This window comes from Coturnix japonica, chromosome Z (assembly GCF_001577835.2).
Source record: "Coturnix japonica isolate 7356 chromosome Z, Coturnix japonica 2.1, whole genome shotgun sequence".
In the NCBI taxonomy this organism is placed as follows: Eukaryota; Metazoa; Chordata; class Aves; order Galliformes; family Phasianidae; genus Coturnix; species Coturnix japonica.
In genome coordinates, this window is record NC_029547.1 from 3,085,626 (window position 1) to 3,104,144 (window position 18,519).

Sequence of the window (18,519 nt, forward strand, 5' to 3'; positions counted from 1 at the left end):
CGAATAATTATAGCTCTGTGCAAATCACAGTAAGAAAAGAATAATTTACAGGCTAAGGGAAATATATGGTAATGTGCACCCAAGCCCTCTAGAAACTGGAATCTCAATTTTAATATTCCCAATGTCTTTCCAATGTCAGACTTAGTGATTTTTATGGGATTCATTATAGTGCATTTCTGCTACAATTAGAAGATTCCTTAATGTGGTTCATGGCCCACACTTGCCAGATGAATCACTATTACATATACATGAGAAGAAAAAAAGAAATGCAAGCTGGTAAATTCAATTCTACAGATTTGCATAGGCACTGATTTCTTTAGGATTCTGAGAGCTCAGGGAAAGCCCATTCCTTGGAGGTCTTTTTGAACTCTGTATATGTGCAAGTTGGGCTGCTAAAATATCCTTTGCTTAAAAAAATCTATCTATCTATCTATCTATCTATCTATCTATCTATCTATCTATCTATCTATCTATCATCTATCTATCTATTTACCCATTTGTATTATTGTCTGGATAAGAAGATATAAATTAGATAATTCTGTCATTTGTGCCTTGAAAAAATGCTAACATTGAATATAAGTAGAAAAAACAGCTTGAATGCTGAACACTATCCTTTAAGTAAATTTAAGTTATGTGGGGAAGAAAAGGATTACAAGAGCTAGTTACAGAATCTAGAGAATTAAGTCAGACTAGTCTTTCTTACTGTCTGTTGTTGTTTTGTTTGTTTGAGTGTATGTGCTTGGTAGATATTATTGAGAAATATGAGAAGTGTGAGAAGAAAGATTGCAATAAGACAAATTGTGATTCTGCTTCAAAAATAAGAAAAATAAGTATTTACTAAATGTTCATGAAGTTTCTTAATTACTGAGTGGGGGTAGATCATAGTATCATCATAGTATCATAGTCTCGTGTGGGTTGGAAGGGACCTTAGAGATCATTGAGTCCAACCCCTGGGATTCAAGCCTCTGTGTAGCAGTGCAGCACTTCTGCCACTTGCGCCACAGGGATGATTCAAACCCCGGGCCCCAGTGTTGCAAGGCGGCATTCCTACCACTGTGCCACTGGATAGAATATAAAATTACTAATCAAACTTACATTGACTCATCAGTGAGTTTATGTAATACAGCTGTTGGTAGTGACACTTTCTATACAACCAAGTAAACATAAAATATTTATAGCCAAATGAAGAAGATGTCAAAGATAATTAAGGAATTATTTAAACTATGCCACAAGTTATGTACCAATTTCAATAAACAGAAAAAAAGTGCATACAAGGTGGTCAACCTCTTTTCAGCAGTTTGTGTGGAGAGGATGAGGGGGAACAGCCAATAAACTGGTGAGTATGAAGTTCTGTACCAATATGTGAAGGAAATTCTTCACATTGAGGGTGAATGTGCATTGGAACAGGCTGCTCAGGGAAGCTGTGGATTCACCTTCTCTAGAGATATTTAAGACTTGCCTGGACACCTACATGTGAGAGCTGGTGTAGGGAACCAGCTTTGGCAGGGCGGTTGGACTGAAGATCTCAGGAGGTCCCTTCCAGTCCGTACAATTCTGTGATTCTCTGATTTTTGGATTTCTTACATATGAGTGCATTTACAATACAATACATTGAATCAATCAATAAATCCTTTTGTCTTTTTTTTTTTTTTTTTTTTTTAAGAAGGATTTTAATAAAGGAAAATAATTTAAATCTTAGAATCTTAGAATTGTATATTATGAGGCACCATCAGCTTCTGGAAAACTAGAGATTATCCTGTCACACACACACAAAATGCAGAATATTAACCCCATTATTTAAAGAAGACATGCTGTAGTCTTTATTTTAAGAGAGAAGTTTAATTAAAAAAGATCATGACTGTCTTCACTTTTAGAGTAGAGGATAATCTCTTTTCAAGGAAATCTAAGACTAATGTGTTAGCAGAGCTATCAACATTTAACTTAATTAAAAAATAAATAAATAAATAAAAAAGATTGTCTTTTCATTTGTTAATAATAATAATAATAATAAAGTAAGAATAGCATGCCTTTCATTTTTAGCTTCCATAGTTTTGCAGATTCTCCTGGAACATGGCAGGGCTGAGGAAGGTAGTGGTGAGCAACCTATTAACTGCAGTGATGATCACAGAATCATAAGTTAGAAGGGACACATAAGGAACATCTACTCCAAACACTGGCTCCACACAAGAGCAAACAAAAGTCAGACCATGCGTCCAGACACTTCTTAAACTCTAGTAAACTCTTGTGATATAAGCACTTCCCTAGGCAGCATGTTCCAGTGCCCACCCACTCTCTCAATGAAAAATCTTTTCCTGGTGTCCAACATGAATCTCCCTTGTTGCAGTTTCATGACATTCCCTTGGATTCTACTACCCCTTCAATTTCCGTTGTGGGGAGCTGTAGTCCACAAAGAGGTCTACTCTCAGTCTCCTCTTCTCAAGGCTGAACAAACCGAGTACTTCAGCCAGTTATGCATTTCATCTTCCCTTCTGGACTCTTCACCATCTTTATAGACCTCCCCTCAATACTATTTAAGAATTTTACCTTTTCGTATCGTGTAATCTAGAACTGCACACAGTACTCAATATAAAGTTGAGCCAGTGCAGTGTAGAGCAGGAAACTCTAAATGTAATGCACTGGTAGAAAATATAACTCTATACTGTATGAGTACTTCAACCAAGGAAGTGTTTACACTTTGGAGAAATATTTCAAATCAGACATTGGAGAGTCTTGGAGAACAAAAGTAGCTTAAATTTCCCATGATGGAGTAATAATAGAGTAGAGTAGGAAAAAGGAAGAATGAATGAACAAGAAAAGGCAATAAGGCTTGAGAGAACAATATTCCCTGTGTTTGTCACGTTAATTTGCATTAACTAACTTGCTGATTAAATTTGTGTTCAGTACATTTGCTATGTCCTTTCATAATAACTGTAGCAGGTAAGATGAGAAATGATAGAGTATCTCTGTAATAAAAGACGCTTGAATTCTGAAGAATTTTCTAATAGGATAGTGGGGTAATTTATTCAGCGTTTAAAAAACTATAATTTATGTCTCTAGAACACTTTAAAGTAAGGTTAACCAAATATTTTCCAAATTAAAGGATTTATATAGACTTACAGAGATGCAAATGAGACCTTTTTGGGGCTCATCTAATACTATCTTTATAGTATTTCATACTATAATCAGGCTTACCCCTTTTCTTCCAGAAAAAAAGCACTGGAAGGTGAATAAACATTTATTTGTGCCTGCTGGGAGCATGTTTATGTGGAATTAATGCATTGTGGTTTTTAAGATTTTCACATTCTGAATATCAGCCTTGTATTTGAAAGAATAAAAATATTATCTATGAATGTAATCAAAATTCAACATAAATCCATAAATGACCTGCAACCATTAATAATTCTGGAGAGTAAGATCATAAATCATTTGTGAAACCTTATTGGAAACCCAAACCAAATAGCTTTTCTATTTGACATAATACAGGACATGATCTTCAGCATTTCTGTTCTAGAAGTTACAGAACTGTCATCTGGAAGAACTTCTAAAAGTTATATTCTTTGAGTGTTCACAAGAATGAACATCCCCTAATTCTCAGACATTTGTACAACAAGTGCAGTATTAGTTGCATTGTTTCACCTGGGATATACAACAAAATGATGCTCTGAAATTGTGACAAAACTGCCTTTCTTAATAACAAGTCCAGTATCACAATGTTCTATTCTGTGAACTCCACATTATTTTTTTTCTGTACTCTCTGCTAATGCTCAATTGTATGTCTTATTTCCCTACATTTGCAATTATCATTCAACATACGAATAAGGCTTAAATTAAAATGCATTGCAGCAGAGGCATGGGACAGTATGCTGTCTGACAATAGAAACATAAATAAGAACTTCAGAACAAAAGGCATATATCTTAACAACTTGAGCTACAAAGCTAACTTCAAAGTGGTATGTTGTGAAGCATCCCATCAAGAGTACTGAGGTATGTGTGACACAATTATGCATACGAGAAATCTGAAGAATAGAAAGGCAGATGAGTGATTCAGCCCCTGAGTATTTCTAGTAGGAATCCAACCTACAAAAAGCAAGGCTGTAAGGTGCTGGATGCTGATTACTATTATGATTCCCAGGCGATCAACATATTTAGGAAAGAGTACATTTAATTTGTTAATATAATATATATAATATATATATAATATATATATATTATTTTGAAGTCTCCTAGCTACTAATCTATCACACTACTTTTACACAGAATTGATCAAGTCAGACTAGCACAGGTTTTCTCAAGAGTACATTTGGCCAGTGCTGCTGCACTGTAAGTAATTTCTACATGATCAACCTTTTTCTAAACCTTTTTCTATTTTTTTATTTTTTTATTTATTTTTTATTTTTTTTAAAGAAGAATTCTTCTTACGTACTCTCTGCTGTACCTTTTATGTAAGTGTCAAATACAAAAACTGGTCAGTTTTTCCATAAAAGAATGGTCCCACTGGGCTCATGCATATTTGCTTATTAAATGGTTCATGTGCCTTTACATCCATCACCTACTGGAACACAAATCAGTCAAGATTTGCATATTGCTAGCTATTTAAATTTTTAAACTCATGTGCTCACAATCTAATGACCAGAATATTTATCCAGGTTAATTGATAAAATCTCTTCAACATAAAGAGCTCTAGGAAACAATTTCAGAGCATTTATATGTTGTATTAACATCTCATTATTTTATTCAATAGCCTCAGAGCAAGTGTAGATGTAGGAGGATTTGAATATATTTTCTAACAACATTTTATCATGAAAAAGCTCATCTTTGAACGTGCTATGTTATCTGTTGCTTAAGACTGAAGTTTCCTTAAAGACCAGTATTAACAGTCAAAACACAAAAAATCATCTTGCTAGATGTTGGATACTGGATTCTTTCACTTAATTGTTTGTTTCTCATTTTAAGTTATTTTGAATAACAAGTTAAAAGGAAATGGGAAAAAAAATAAAAATTAATTGCAACAGATTGACTCCATGGTCATAAGCAATAAGTAAACAGCAATAAAGTCTGAATTTATTAAGTAAATGATTCATTACAGGTTAGTACCCCAAGCTTTTTCCAATCATTGCAGCTGCTCTTGTTTGCCTGGAGACAGTTATCTATGAATTTGCGTCATGATAAATGCATTCTTCTAGCAAGGTAACAAAGGAATGAAATAGAGGTTTAGAATATGTTGTATTATCCATATATTTTAAAAACTATTTAAAACAAACAAACAAACAAACAAAAAAACCCCAGTACTTCTAATTTGACTATTGCATTTGATCCTGTTTCTTCCTGTTGCCCACAAAGCTTCTGCACCATTGAGTTTTCCTTTTGTTTTGGATGTTTCAAGATGAATCATTTCAAATAATCTCAGTGTGTTTGTTTGTTTGTTTGTATTCTTGTTTGCTTTTCTTTAGTGGCAGCAGACTGATAGCAAAATCTTGCGCTTTTCTTTTTCAGTGGGAGAAGGAAGACTAACTGATGTTGTCATAAATGGAAATGAAGCTAAACTGCTTGTCTTCCTCTGAAGTGAATGAGACCAGGGTGAAGGAGCCTGTCAATAAGAAGTAACAGTAACAAAGAGTAGAACAGTTCCTGCATTATACATGGGAGTTTAGTTTCATCCTTTTAGGTCCCTGTAAAAAAGAAATATCAGGAAGATATATACAGGTAGGAAATTGTCCATATTTTCAAAATAAAATAAAATTTAATATGTAATATATCATATTACTTATTGAGCTGTTGACAGTTTAGTAAATGTGAATCTTTGCATTTAAGTGGATAACTTAAATGATAGGTCTTCTAGAAACAGATATTTATTTGACTTTTCTATGTCTAAAATTCTGTCTTCTGTTGTAGATATTCTTAATTTCTGAGCAAAGGCTTTTTTTACTTCTGTCTTATTTTGCTCCTTGCATAATTCCCTCCTGTAGTAGCCTTTTTCCTATATGTCTTCTTACTTCAGAGCTGTAAAAAAAAATTCTGGCAAACCTTATCAGCAGGGGAAACAAATGAACAAACTAATACACAGACAAAAATAAATTAATCTATTAAATGCATATAATTTTCACTAAAATATTTTTTAAACATTTGTTGAGATTTTCTTTTGCGTCACTCCCACAATCACCCGCTTCCTTGACATTTTTAATGTCTTACAAATGCTACTGAAAGGTGTGGGGATAAACACTCCTGAGAAAAAGATTTATATGTTGATGAGAGTTTACTTAGAAAACCTAGCTGTTTTAAAGAGTGATTTTGATATTAGTTGTATCTTGTAGGTTAACGCTGAGCATTTTAGGATGATTTTAATGAGAATGGAATTCTAAACACAACAGGGATCTACTGACCTTCCTGTCTCTTAATACTGGGTCTTGATATTTAGACATCATATTACTACATTAAGAATTTTCTACTTAAGTCATATTTTATTATCTGAAGAAAAACTCTTCTGAATTCTGAAGTCTGTATCCAGGCATCGATACGGCTACCCAGGTTTTAAAATACAAAAGTGCACAGAGTACAGAAATCCTGTAAGAAATCTGTAGTAGAGAACTGAATCAAAGAATCACAGAAACACTACGGTAGGAAGAGATCTTTAAGATCACCTGCTCCAACCAGCAACTTCTCCCCATAATGTCCTCTAAACCATGTCCCTCAGTGCCACATCTTCACATCTCTTGTAATCTTCCTAGGATAGGGACTCCACGAACTCCCTGGGCAGCGTGTTCGAGTCTAGCCAGTTCTTTCTGAGAAGGAATTTTCCCTAACATACAACCTGAACCTCCCCTTGTGCAAGTTGAGGCCATCACCTTTTGTCTTATAAAAAACTCTTATAACTTATAAAATATGCTCTTAAGGGCACAGGAACAGAAAAGAGCTAGCAGCTCTTCTGTGAGCACAAGAGCTCTCCATCCCCCAGCAGAAGAAACTGAGCAGAGGAGGTGGGTGACTGGCATGGCTGAGCAAGGACCTGCAGCTTAAACTGAGGGAAAAGAGGGAAATGTACAGGAAGTGGAAGCAGGGTTGTGTAGCCTAGAAAGAATATTGGGACACTGACCACATGTGTAGCAATTAGATCATGAAAGCTAAGCCACAGATGGAGCTGAACTTGGCAAGGGATGTGAAAAAAAAAAAACAAGAATGGATTCTACCGTTTCATAGGCAGACATGGGGACAGAAAACTGGCTTCCTCAGACATGGAAAAAACTGAGGTGCTCAATAAGTGCTCTGCCTCAGTCTTGGCTGGTAATCAGTCTCCTCCACATGTCTGCTAGAACCCTGAAGTTTGGGTGAGAGGAGCAGACTGTATCCTGCTGTAACTGTGAGATGAGTCTAAGACCTCCTAGGGAACTGAATGTATGTAAGTCAGTGGAGCCAGATGACATCCATCCTAGGGTTCTGAGAGAGATAGCTGTTGTGGTTGCTGAGCTGCTCTCCATCATAACTGAAAAATCATGTCTCAGGGAAAATCCCTGGTGACTGGAAGGGAAGGGAAACATTACTCACATTTTCAAGAAAGGGAGAAAGGATGACAGGGGAACTACAGTGAGCCTCACCTATGTGCCTGGGAACATCATGAAGCAGATCCTCCTGTTTACCATGTTAAGTCATATACAAGACCCGGTGTGCCCCGGTGGCGCAGTGGTAGGAATGCTACGTTGCAATACCAGAGGGCCTGGGTTAGAATCCCCCCTGTGGCGCAAGTGGTAGAAGTGCCACTCTGCTACACAGGGGCTCGAATCCCAGGGGTTGGACTCAGTGATCTCTAAGGTCCCTTCCAACCCGCTCGAGACTGTGATACTGTGATACTGTGAAGACAAAAAGGTGATCTGAGACAACCAGCTCATGTTCACCAAAGGCAGATCTTGCTTGACCAATCTTCTGACCTCCTATGATGGAGTGAAAGCATTGGTGGACAGAGGAAGGGTGACAGATATCATTCTCCTGGACTTCTGGAAAGCCTTTGACATGGACCCTCACCACATCCTGCTCTCTAAATTGGAGAGGTACGGACTTGAAAGATGAGAGGTTCAATGGATTAAGAACTGGCTGTTCTCAGCCAAAGGGTTGTGATCGATTGTTCTATGCCTGTGTGGAGGCCGGTCACAAACTGTTTACCTTAAGGATCAGTCTTGTTAAAAGTGTTCTTTTAACATCTTCATCAATGACATAGGCAACATCTAGCACACCTTCAGCAAGTTTGCAGACAGCACCAAGCTGAGTGTTGCAGTAAATACATAGTAGGGAAGGGAAGCCATCCAGAGGGACCTGGATCCTGGGAAGTGGGCTCATGTAAATCTCATAAGGCTCAACAAAGCCAAATGTAAGGTGTTGCACATGGACTGGGCAATCCCAGGTAAGTTATATAGACTGTGAGAACTCCTTGAGAGCAGCCCTGCAGAGAAGGACTCAGGGGTCCAGGTAGACAAAAAGCTGGACATGAGCCAGCAGCATGCAGTTGCAGCCCAGAAGACCAACTGTATCCTGGGCTACATCAAAAAAGGTGTAGACAGCAGGGATAGGTAGGTGATTGTCCCCCTCTACTCAGCCCTGGTGAGGCCCCAACTGGAGTACTGCTTCCGGACCTGGATCCCCCACCACAAAAAAAGACATGGAACTCATGAAGCAGGTCTAAAAGAGGATTACTAAGATGATGAGAGATGAAGCACCTCTTCTATGGAGAATGGTTGAGGGAAATGGGTTTGGCTAGCCTGGAGAAGAGGAGGTTCCAGGGAGACCTCACTGTGGCCTTTCAATACTTGAAGGGAGCGTATAAATGCAGAATGACTTTTTATGAGGTTAGATAGTGATATGACAGGGGGGGAATGGGTTTTAAACTAAGGCAGGGGAGGTTTAGGTTAGATATTCTGAGGAAATTTTTCACTCAGAGGTTTGTGAAGCATTGAAATTGGCTGCCCAAGGAGGTTCTGGATGCCCCATCCCTGGATGCATTCAAAGCCGGGCTGGATGGGGCTCTGGGCAGCCTGTTCAAGTGTTTGGCAACCCTGCCTATGGAAGAGGCATTGAAACCAGATGATCTTCAAAGTCTTTTTTAACCTAGGTTGTTTTACCATTCTATGGTACTAATCACAATCTTTAAATATAGTGCAGCTTTTAAGGATATCCTTCAGAAATCAATGAAGCATTCTGGTCATGTCTAGTCATTTGTTGTAAGTTTTTGCTAGATAATTCTAAGGGGAAGGTAAGTCGCAGTGTGACATTTATTTATTTATTTATTTATTTCCTTATTTCTTAGGACAAACTGAGTTGTTTAGAAATACATGATTGTCATGAGAAATACTTAAAATGATTTATTTTTCCATTTTACTTATATAGAAATACATGGATCTGCAAATAAATAAATGGTGTAAACTGAAATAAAAGAAAATTATCTGTGGACAGTCCTAACCATAGAAAACTGCAGGGAGATTCATGGAAAGCAAACAATTTATAAGTTGTTGCTCTTTTTGTTTATGATTTTATTAAATGTAAATATTGCGAACTTTATGAAGACAGGATGAATATTGAAGTCCAACTTAGCATGGAGGTTGTTTGATAGTCTGTTATTGCTTAAAATCGAAGAAAATGATACACAGAGTAGCAACCATCATAATTCAGAAATGTGATCCTTTTATTTTTTTTTTTTTCTTTTCTTTTTTTCCACCAGAAATTTTGCTACATTTTATTCCAGTGACACAGCAACACCCAGAGGTATCAGATCTATTGAGCATCACAAAACTGCTTCTGTCCAGGAAGAGAAACATGGAAAATGATACAGAGCTGGGAGGGGGCAGAGAGAGATTTTTATTGGAAGCTGTTAAAGTGGTTGCTATGAGACATTCTCCAGCTAACACAGGCAAAGCAGTGAGTGTAAGGCTGATAAATCGTACCTCTTGTATTATACCTTTCCATTCTGCTTTTTTTATCTTTCTTTTTCTTTTTTTTTCTTTTTTTTTTTTCTTTCTTTCTAAACAGAGCTTTTAAAGTTGTTTAAGATCAGAGGCAGCATCTGCAAGTTGCTTTTTCTTCCCTTTTTCTCTCTTCTTCTGCCTCGTGCAAGATGGAGTTAGAAAATGAAATCAGCTCCTCCAACAATTCTTCAGCAGGCTCCAGAGAGTACAAGGTGGTGATGCTAGGAGCAGGGGGAGTTGGCAAAAGCGGTAAGTTTCAGCGGCAGTGTATCTGTGGAGAAAGGGTGAACTGGGAATGTAATGTAAAGTTCAAAGAAGAATGATTAATGAGGGATTTCATTCTTTATTTATTTATTTATTTTCCCCTTTCTTTCTCTCTCTCTTTTTTTTTCTTTTTTTTTTCTTTTTTTCTTTTTTTCTTTTTTTTTTTTTTGGTACATTGTTTGGATAAAAGGATCTATAATTGGTGGCTGGGGCAATGAGTCAGCTTAATTTGTTACAGAGTGAGATATTATAAGCCTTTTTTAATTAGATATTTTTTGCAAATCCACCCTTGGCTCCACTGTATAAAGGAGAGAGTGGTCAGTTCCCTGCTGTTAGTGCAACTGTAAGTGCTCATGTAACTTCCTGAGGGGGATGGATATAACTTGTTGGCCTGCTGGCCCTTGCCCCCAAGCAGAAATGTTACTAACTGCAAAGTCAGCTGTTCTGCGCAAAGTGTGGAGGATGTCCACAGTGACTATGTTTTCTTCCCTGCAACTCCTGACTTTTTGCTGAGTATTATTATAGCTCAGCTGGCGCTGGTCTCCTCTCCTGTCCCATCAGTAGCAGAATGCATGTCTGAGCCTCAGTCCAAGAGATAAAGAAAACTTGAAGCATGCTTTAATATCACTGTCCTGTGCTGGCAAGATATGTCATTATTTTCTCTGGACAGTGTTCTCATTTTATCATCTTTGATTTATTCTCACTGACAGTTGCATTCTCTATCATTAAAAGACCTTGCTGAATGTGCAGTGTTTGTCTCAGAAGCCAGCATATTGATCTGACTACATAACAGTCATTTATTTACATATTTTGGAAATTCAAAAAGAAAAAAAGTAGAAAATAGATGAAGAGAAACTGGAAAAATAATTCAATAATAGTATAATAGTTTCCAAGTAAATTTCAGGATAAAGAAAGTTGCAATTCTAAACTGTAATAGTTGTGTAAATTAAACAACTTTTATTTCCTATTCAAACAACAGGGCAAGGTGAAAATATAAAAGACTAAATAGAGCTAGCAGATATAATTTCCTGTCTGTATATGTTACCTCTGTTTTTTTATGTCTAGCTTACATTTCAGTGCCACATCTTTCAGTGACAGCTATTTCCCACTAGTATTGCTTAACCAAGGAAATAATTTTGCCACAGGTGCTATGATCACTACATAAAATGAGGAAGAATGCTTATCTCAGAGTAACTTTCTGTGATTTCAAATTAACTCATCCATAGCAAAGCAGATGTCAAGGATGCCTGCTGGAACTTTCAACATAATATCCCTTTTTTACCCCTGCAGCCTAGCCAAAAGATAACAGCAATTTTTTCTAAGCATATTAAGAATCATGTTGTTTTGAAGGAGAAGAAACAAAAAACAAAAAATAAAACGAACAAAACACCATACTATACTCATATTATATAAAGTATCACAACACACAATTTATATAGACATCAGAGAAACATGTTTCCATTAATGTTTCCATTTCCTATATGATGAGTTCTAAAGCTTGATTTTGAAGAGATAAGCAAGATTTTATTCAAATCTTGTTGTTTCATTATTTTATTCTTCAGAAAATGTTAGCTGATGAATTAATGAGACTAAAACCCTCAGAGTTGTGAATTACACAAGGTACTGTCACATCTCAAAAAATATATCAGATAATTATTTAAGAAGAATTGGACATCTTTATGATCTAGAGAAATAAAAATGGGATGAAGTGTCTAGTTATGACATTCAGTGGGATTAATGAAAATCTGAGATAAACTGGGGAGGAGAGGGTTATCTAACAATTAAGAGACTGATAAAGGAGGGAGACTATTTTTTGTTTATTGAATAGGAGTTTCCAGTATGGAATGGGTATGAAACATTTCAGTGAGAATGACTGAGAATATTGAGATTGTCCCTACTGCTCAAATTCCAATAGAGAAATAATTGATGTGAAATTGTAAATCAATAATTAATATTGACCGAAGCAGATGTCCAGAAAGAATATTTCTATTGTTTGAAATGAGGGCAGCATTTTCCTAATGACCCACACTCACTTTCTAGAAAGTTATGTGTCTAGTTACAGTAAAAGCATCAGAATTGAATAGGGATGAGAGAGAAAAAGTTCTGTTTCCGTCTCTGATTTTTATATATGGGATGACATATTGACAGTATCCTAGCTGCTTTCTTTTTCCTCTCTTTTCTCCTTCCCTTCTTAAACCTTGATAAAAAGAGTAAAAGTTGGGATTAAGTTTCTGAGTGGGAAATACCTTTTACATAAAAGACTTTCAGTACCTCATTTTGTTCAATATTAAATACATTAAGTAGGAAAATAATTTTCCTTAAGAGCCAACTCACAGAAATTTTAGAAAGCATCATTTTATCCTAAATGTAGTTCACTTTTATGGATGCCCTGGGTATTCTAGTCTCCTGTTTCCTACCCTCTTCTGTGTGACTTCATACTGTATATATGCAGGTCTTTTTACTGAAACTTTGCATTTATTTTCATGGGCTGTGAGTAGTCATTATATGTGTGGACAGCTAAGAATGAGGAAGAGAGCAGCAATGATGGATGTCCTTTTGATGTTGGTATTATAGAGTTGGGTTTTCAGTCTTATTCCTTCAGTTGTAAATTCCAAGACAACAGATTATACAGGATGACAGTCAATCTCTTGCTATTTGGTCTACCCAGTGTAGCAGAAGTTCTACAAGACTTGGCAATACAAGTTAAGCTCAGCACATTCATATCTGAAAGCTACCAAAGAAGAGTAATAATGTGTAGGGAGGAAGTGGTTTAAAAGTTGTGATTTACTGATCTGACCATTTCAAAATGAACTCCAGGAAAAACAAAATAAAACCAAACAAAACAAAAAACAAAAAACAACAAAAAAAATCCACCAAAAACATTATACAGATTCAGAACAGATTTGTGGCAGTGATACTTAGACATTATGCACGGATGTATTCACCTGAAAAGGTATTTATCTGTCACTATTAGTGATTATAGATTTCATACTGAGACCCTTTAGAATGTTCCATAGTGTAACCCTTTACAGCTTTATGTTTTTGTTTTGTTTTGTTTTTTTTCCTGAGTAATACACCAATTTATTACCAAGCACACCGATATGTTTTGCCATACATTTGGTGCGAGGATAGATAAAAATAAAGCTAAAACTAGGAAGTAAAGTGAGATAAAAGACTATGAAATGGGGAAAGGAAAAAAAAGAAAAAAAAAAAAAAAGAAAAAAAAAAGGATGTAAAGGAATACTTTGATTAAAGGTGATTTTTCTTTTTTTCTTTCCACAGTCTTTCATTTGACTGCATTTGATACTGAAATTAAACATCTATAATACTCATTCTGTGTGTGTTTTCACTTAAGAAAGCATTTTGACACTGTCTTCTCAGGTTTTATGAGAAATCTCAGGTTAACCCAGTACTGTTCAAATCTATCTCAACTTGACTGACAAAATTAGACAAAATTAAATTCTAAGAATTCTAGTGAATTTGAAACAGATTTTGCTTACAAATATCTTTTTAGGCTCACATCTGAAAGATAAGCCTGATGACAGCATGTTTCCTAACTTTTGTTTTCAGCTTTATTTTGCAGTGTTACAAGCAAATATACAATTGCTCCTAAGTCCTGAAGCCAAGCTCTAATGTTTTACATTTTGTTAGATAATTACACTAATAACAATATTTAATTGCTGTCCTCTCTTTAAAACAATAGCAATGATTTACTAAGGGGATGTAGAATGACTTCCAAAAGATGCAAAAAAATTGGTATAGCTAAGCAAGTTAATAAAATAGAAAACCTTTAACACATGAAAAAATTACTATCTAGGCATCCTTCAAATATTCCTGTGATTCCATGATCTAAGCATACTTGCATTTGCTGAGTTCAGTGACAATGGTCGTTGGATATACATACATATATTATTAATTATTATTATTTACTAATTTTAATTAAAGTTTATTTGTGTAAGGGTGAAGACAAGTTATTGATATTTCTGGTAGCTAGAATAATGTGTTTATATTAAATGCAAAATTAGTTAAACTAATATATTTCTAATTGTAATACATAGGTTTTGGGGGGAAAAAAAAAAAAAAAAGGATATGCTTTTCCATGTTTCAATCTCAAAAAAAATTTTGCTTGCTTTTGCTATTTTTTTCCATCTTTGTTGTTGTTGCTATTAAATGACCTATTTCTACAAATACAAGTGACTCATCTGATTTGTTTCAGGATCTTGCATACAAAAAAATACCAAAACGTGTGAAAACAATAACAATTTTGTGATGCATGAGCTAATAGGGATCAGATTAAATGCCTAATTTTGCTTTTATTCTTTGATTTCGATCCAATCTGCTTTTCTTGGACTACTTTTGCCATTTATTCAGATTTGATCAAGAAGCTTCACTGTCTGTTACTTTCAAGCATGTCCTAATACTCAGAGTTTGCAGTAAATAGAGATACTTCTCAGATCGTGGAGTGCATTCCGGAGAATTGATTCATGTCAGCTATTTGTTAATCCCCTATAGATAAATTAGTGTGTGATACAAGCTACATGGAAAGAATAAAGTGAGGTTGCATTGATCTGAGATTGGAAAGTAATACTTAGTTCTGCTGATATAGGTCTTACACCAGGCTAAATAACCTAGAATACTCTTCAGAAATTCATCAGATTTACTCAATAGATAGGGCTCTTTATTTGTTTGCTTGTTTTTCTTCTCCTTCCTGCTACTTACACTGTAGAACTATACTACAATTTCACCACATCTTTCCTAGTCCAATATTGCCACTGTCTTGTCCTCAGTATTCTTCCAGTAGGATACAGCTGTTTTCCCAGATGCATGGAAAGAAACCGTATTCTGTTATCTTCTGAGCCAGACCAGTATTCAAAAGGAGAATTAAGTTACTGCTCAGCACAAGTTGACTTGAAAAATGTCTGAGTGATTAGACTGTGGATTGCAGTTAGGGGAAAACATTTTTTTTTCCCTTCCAAATTCAAAGTATAAATTTTGGTGTCCATTTTATGCTGCTTATTTTTTCCTAAGATAATTACTGCAGAGCTCATCTTGTGTCCTCCCCCTCCCTAGTCTCTGCCCCTTCATCCTCTGTCTGGGGAAAAATAAATTAAAGTATAAAATAAAATAAAATAAGATAAAATAAAATAAAATAATCTTGTAATATAATCCAATAATCTATCTAGTAGTGTTTTCCAGCAGTTGGTACTGGGTCCAGTCTTTTTTAACATGTTAATCTGTGGCATGAATAAAGGGAGAAAGCGTACCCTAAGGAGGTCTACTGATGATATGAAAATAGAAGTGGCTAGCACACCAAAAGGCTATGCTGTCATTCAACAAGTGGGTGTACTGGGGAATTGGGTGGAAAGGAGCTTTTGGAGGTTCAACAAAGGCATGTGCAGAATCATACAACTGAGGAGGAATAAAAAAAATTATCAGTGGTAGGCTAGGTCTTGGCCTGTAGGAAAGGAGTTCCATGGAGAAGAACCTGGATGTCCTGGTGAACAACAGGTTGAAAATGTGCCTGTAATGTGTCCCTTATGGCCAAGAAGTCCAGTGGTATCCTGATGTGCATTAAAAACAGTGTGCAGGAGAGGTGATCCTCCCTCTCTACCCTGCCCTGGTTAGGGAATGTCTGAGGTACCATATCCAGTTCCCCATTTCAAGACAGGGAATTACCAGAGAGAGTCCAGCAGAAGGCTACAAAGTTTATTAGGGACTTGGAGCATCTACTTTATGTGGAAAAGGTGAGAGATTTGAGATAGTTCAACCTGGTGAAGGGAAGACTGAGAGGGAGTCCTATCATTGTTTTTAAATGGCAGGAGTCAAGAGAAGGGATCATTTTGGTGGTGCCCCCAGGAGAGGGAGCAATGGGCACAAATGGTTACACAGAAAGTTCCACATGAACATGAGGTAAAACATGAAAAAAAACGTGAGAGCAAACCAACAATAGTCACCTGACATATCTGTTGGGCACTAGTATACCCGGAACATAAGAAGATCTGCTTGGTTACCTCTTGCAAAGCCTACCCTCTATTCTGTCAGTAGAAATGGGATTCATTCATTGAGCACCTCCATCCAGACTTCTTCTAAACGAACAGTGTTTTGAAGAGATTTAAGATTGCAAAATAACACTTTAACAAGTCAACTTCTTCCAGTGTGAATTACTGAAAAATAATTTTGCTTGCACAGTAAGCATTTCACTGAGATGTGTCCTGAATTGCTTTTCTCAATCATAACGCTTGCTATTAAAGACAGGGCTGTTTGGCAGCAATAAGAATTGAACTCTGACAGACCCTCCTGATTTCAGTCACATATAGATCAGCCATTTGAAATGCCCCAACAGAAATAAGGGAACAAGCATTATTTCATGACAGTGACTGGGCACTGTCAATATCTTTGCTGAAAACAATCTGCTGAGGCAACCACAGGAACTGCTTCCCATCCAAACCACCCCTGCTGCGTCACTGAGCCATCTGCAACATTTTCAGCACATGCTATCTGCTAGAATTTGAATGACAAATGGATAGACCCAAATTATAGCCAGCTTTGAAAGAACAATTAGGAATTTTTATTTTTTTTCCCCTTTTCTTAACGTTTTCCTCTTTCTTTTTTCTTTTTCTTTTTTCTTTTCTTTTTTTTTTTTTTAATCCCATTCTCTGTTTTACTTATTTCCATACCTCTGTTAATCAGTTTCCAATTTTAGTTTGTTCATTAACTGCAATTAGCTTTCTTCAAGACTTTCAATTTATTTATTTATATATTTCCAACATGGGAAGAAGCTAGTAGAAATGGGAAACATTCTGACACAGCTCCACTCACTGGTATTGGATATTAATGTAGTGCAACATCTCAGATTCACAGAGAGTGAGAAGACACCTTGTTGTGAGCTACAGTCATTTATCAGAAAAATGTCTGATGACATTTTGAGTTTCATAGTGTTTTTAAAAAAATGAGTTTCATAGTGTTTTAAAAAAATAGAACCTGTAATCACTCAACAGAGAGACTGGTACACATTGTTTTTCAGTGTACAATGACTACAACTATGTCAAAAGCTGTTGTTTAACTTCTTTTTTGGCAATCATATTTGGTATTTTGTGATTCTTATCTACTCTGGGTACATAAAGAAACTGTAACCAAATTTCACTGATACATTTTGAGATTTCTCTACTACCTTTATCTCACTTACCTACCACCTTTGTAACTGCGTGTGTTGTAAAGAACTGTTATCTTTTGAACAGGATATGCAACGTTTTTAGAAAGACTTCCTAAAAAAGGAATTTCTTCCTATTTTCTTGTCTAAATCTACCCTCTTCCAATTTGCACCATTTCTTCTTTTCCTGTTGCTGCCTGCCCTTATAAAAAGTCCATCCCCAGCTTTCCTGCAGGCCCCCTTCAAGTACTGGAAGACCACAATAAGGTCACCATGGAACCTAATCTTCTCCGAGCTGAAGAGCCTCAGCTCTCTCAGCCTGTCCTCTTTAGAAGAGCTGCTCCAGCCCTCTGATCTTCATGGCCCTCCTCTGGACCTGCTCTATGTCCTTGTGTTGGAGGCTCCTGAACTGGGCACACTATACCAGGTGGGGCGTCATGAGAGCTGGCTAGAGGGTCAGAATCACCATCCTCTACCTGATGGTCAACCTTCTCTTTTGTTGCTTTCAAATCAGTAGGACTTGATTTTTGAAACTGTGAACAATAAGATAGAAACTCTAAATTCCCCCTTTATTTGTATTTTTATTTTTATACTTTTTTCTGGAAGTTACTTAAATAGCAATGATTTCCCCCCCCCCCCCCCCCCTATTTAGATTTAAATATATATATTTTGGATTTTCTACACTGTGGATTGTCTTGTTTCATTTGTCTGAAGTCATACTGACTTTTTCACGCATCACACACAATTAGTCTACTAGGGTTCTGCTTCATAAAATAATAGATGATCCAGACTTAGCTTATGAGGCAGAAGTGTATTTCCTAGGTCTCATGATATCTATTTATGTTTGCAAATATGTGTTACAGACACTTCATTTCTCTACTGGGATGAGGGGAGAAAAGATAAGAGTCTATAACAACAACCCAGGTATCCCTCATGATGTGTTGAAGTGCAGTGTCTTTCATTTGCAATAATTTAAGTGGATTTTCTCATGTAAATTGTAATAGTCAATTTGCATCATAATCTGTCAAGTAGTACTGATCTGTATTTATGATAGCTGAAGACAAAATACCATTATCTATTTATTTATTTATTTATTTATTTATTTATTTATTTATTCTGAGAACACACTCAAAAGTGTTCCTAGACAACAGTGGTCAATGC

The 18,519-nt window shown here is 36.2% G+C and overlaps 1 protein-coding gene across 3 annotated transcripts in view; it reads left to right on the top strand.

Moving 5' to 3' along the window:
• Positions 1-9,786: 9,786 nt before the first annotated feature.
• The window catches only part of RIT2 (Ras like without CAAX 2), a 163,072-nt gene continuing 154,339 nt past the window's right edge, over positions 9,787-18,519 (top strand). Inside the window, exons 1-2 of one of the 3 annotated variants that reach the window (XM_032441362.1) lie at positions 9,787-9,903; positions 10,009-10,193. In XM_032441362.1, the coding sequence (XP_032297253.1) occupies positions 10,094-10,193 (100 nt within the window). In that variant the 5' untranslated portion in view covers positions 9,787-9,903; positions 10,009-10,093. Of the gene's footprint in view, positions 10,194-18,519 lie in introns of all 3 variants that reach the window. The other 2 variants (XM_032441363.1, XM_032441364.1) reach the window with 2 other exon arrangements.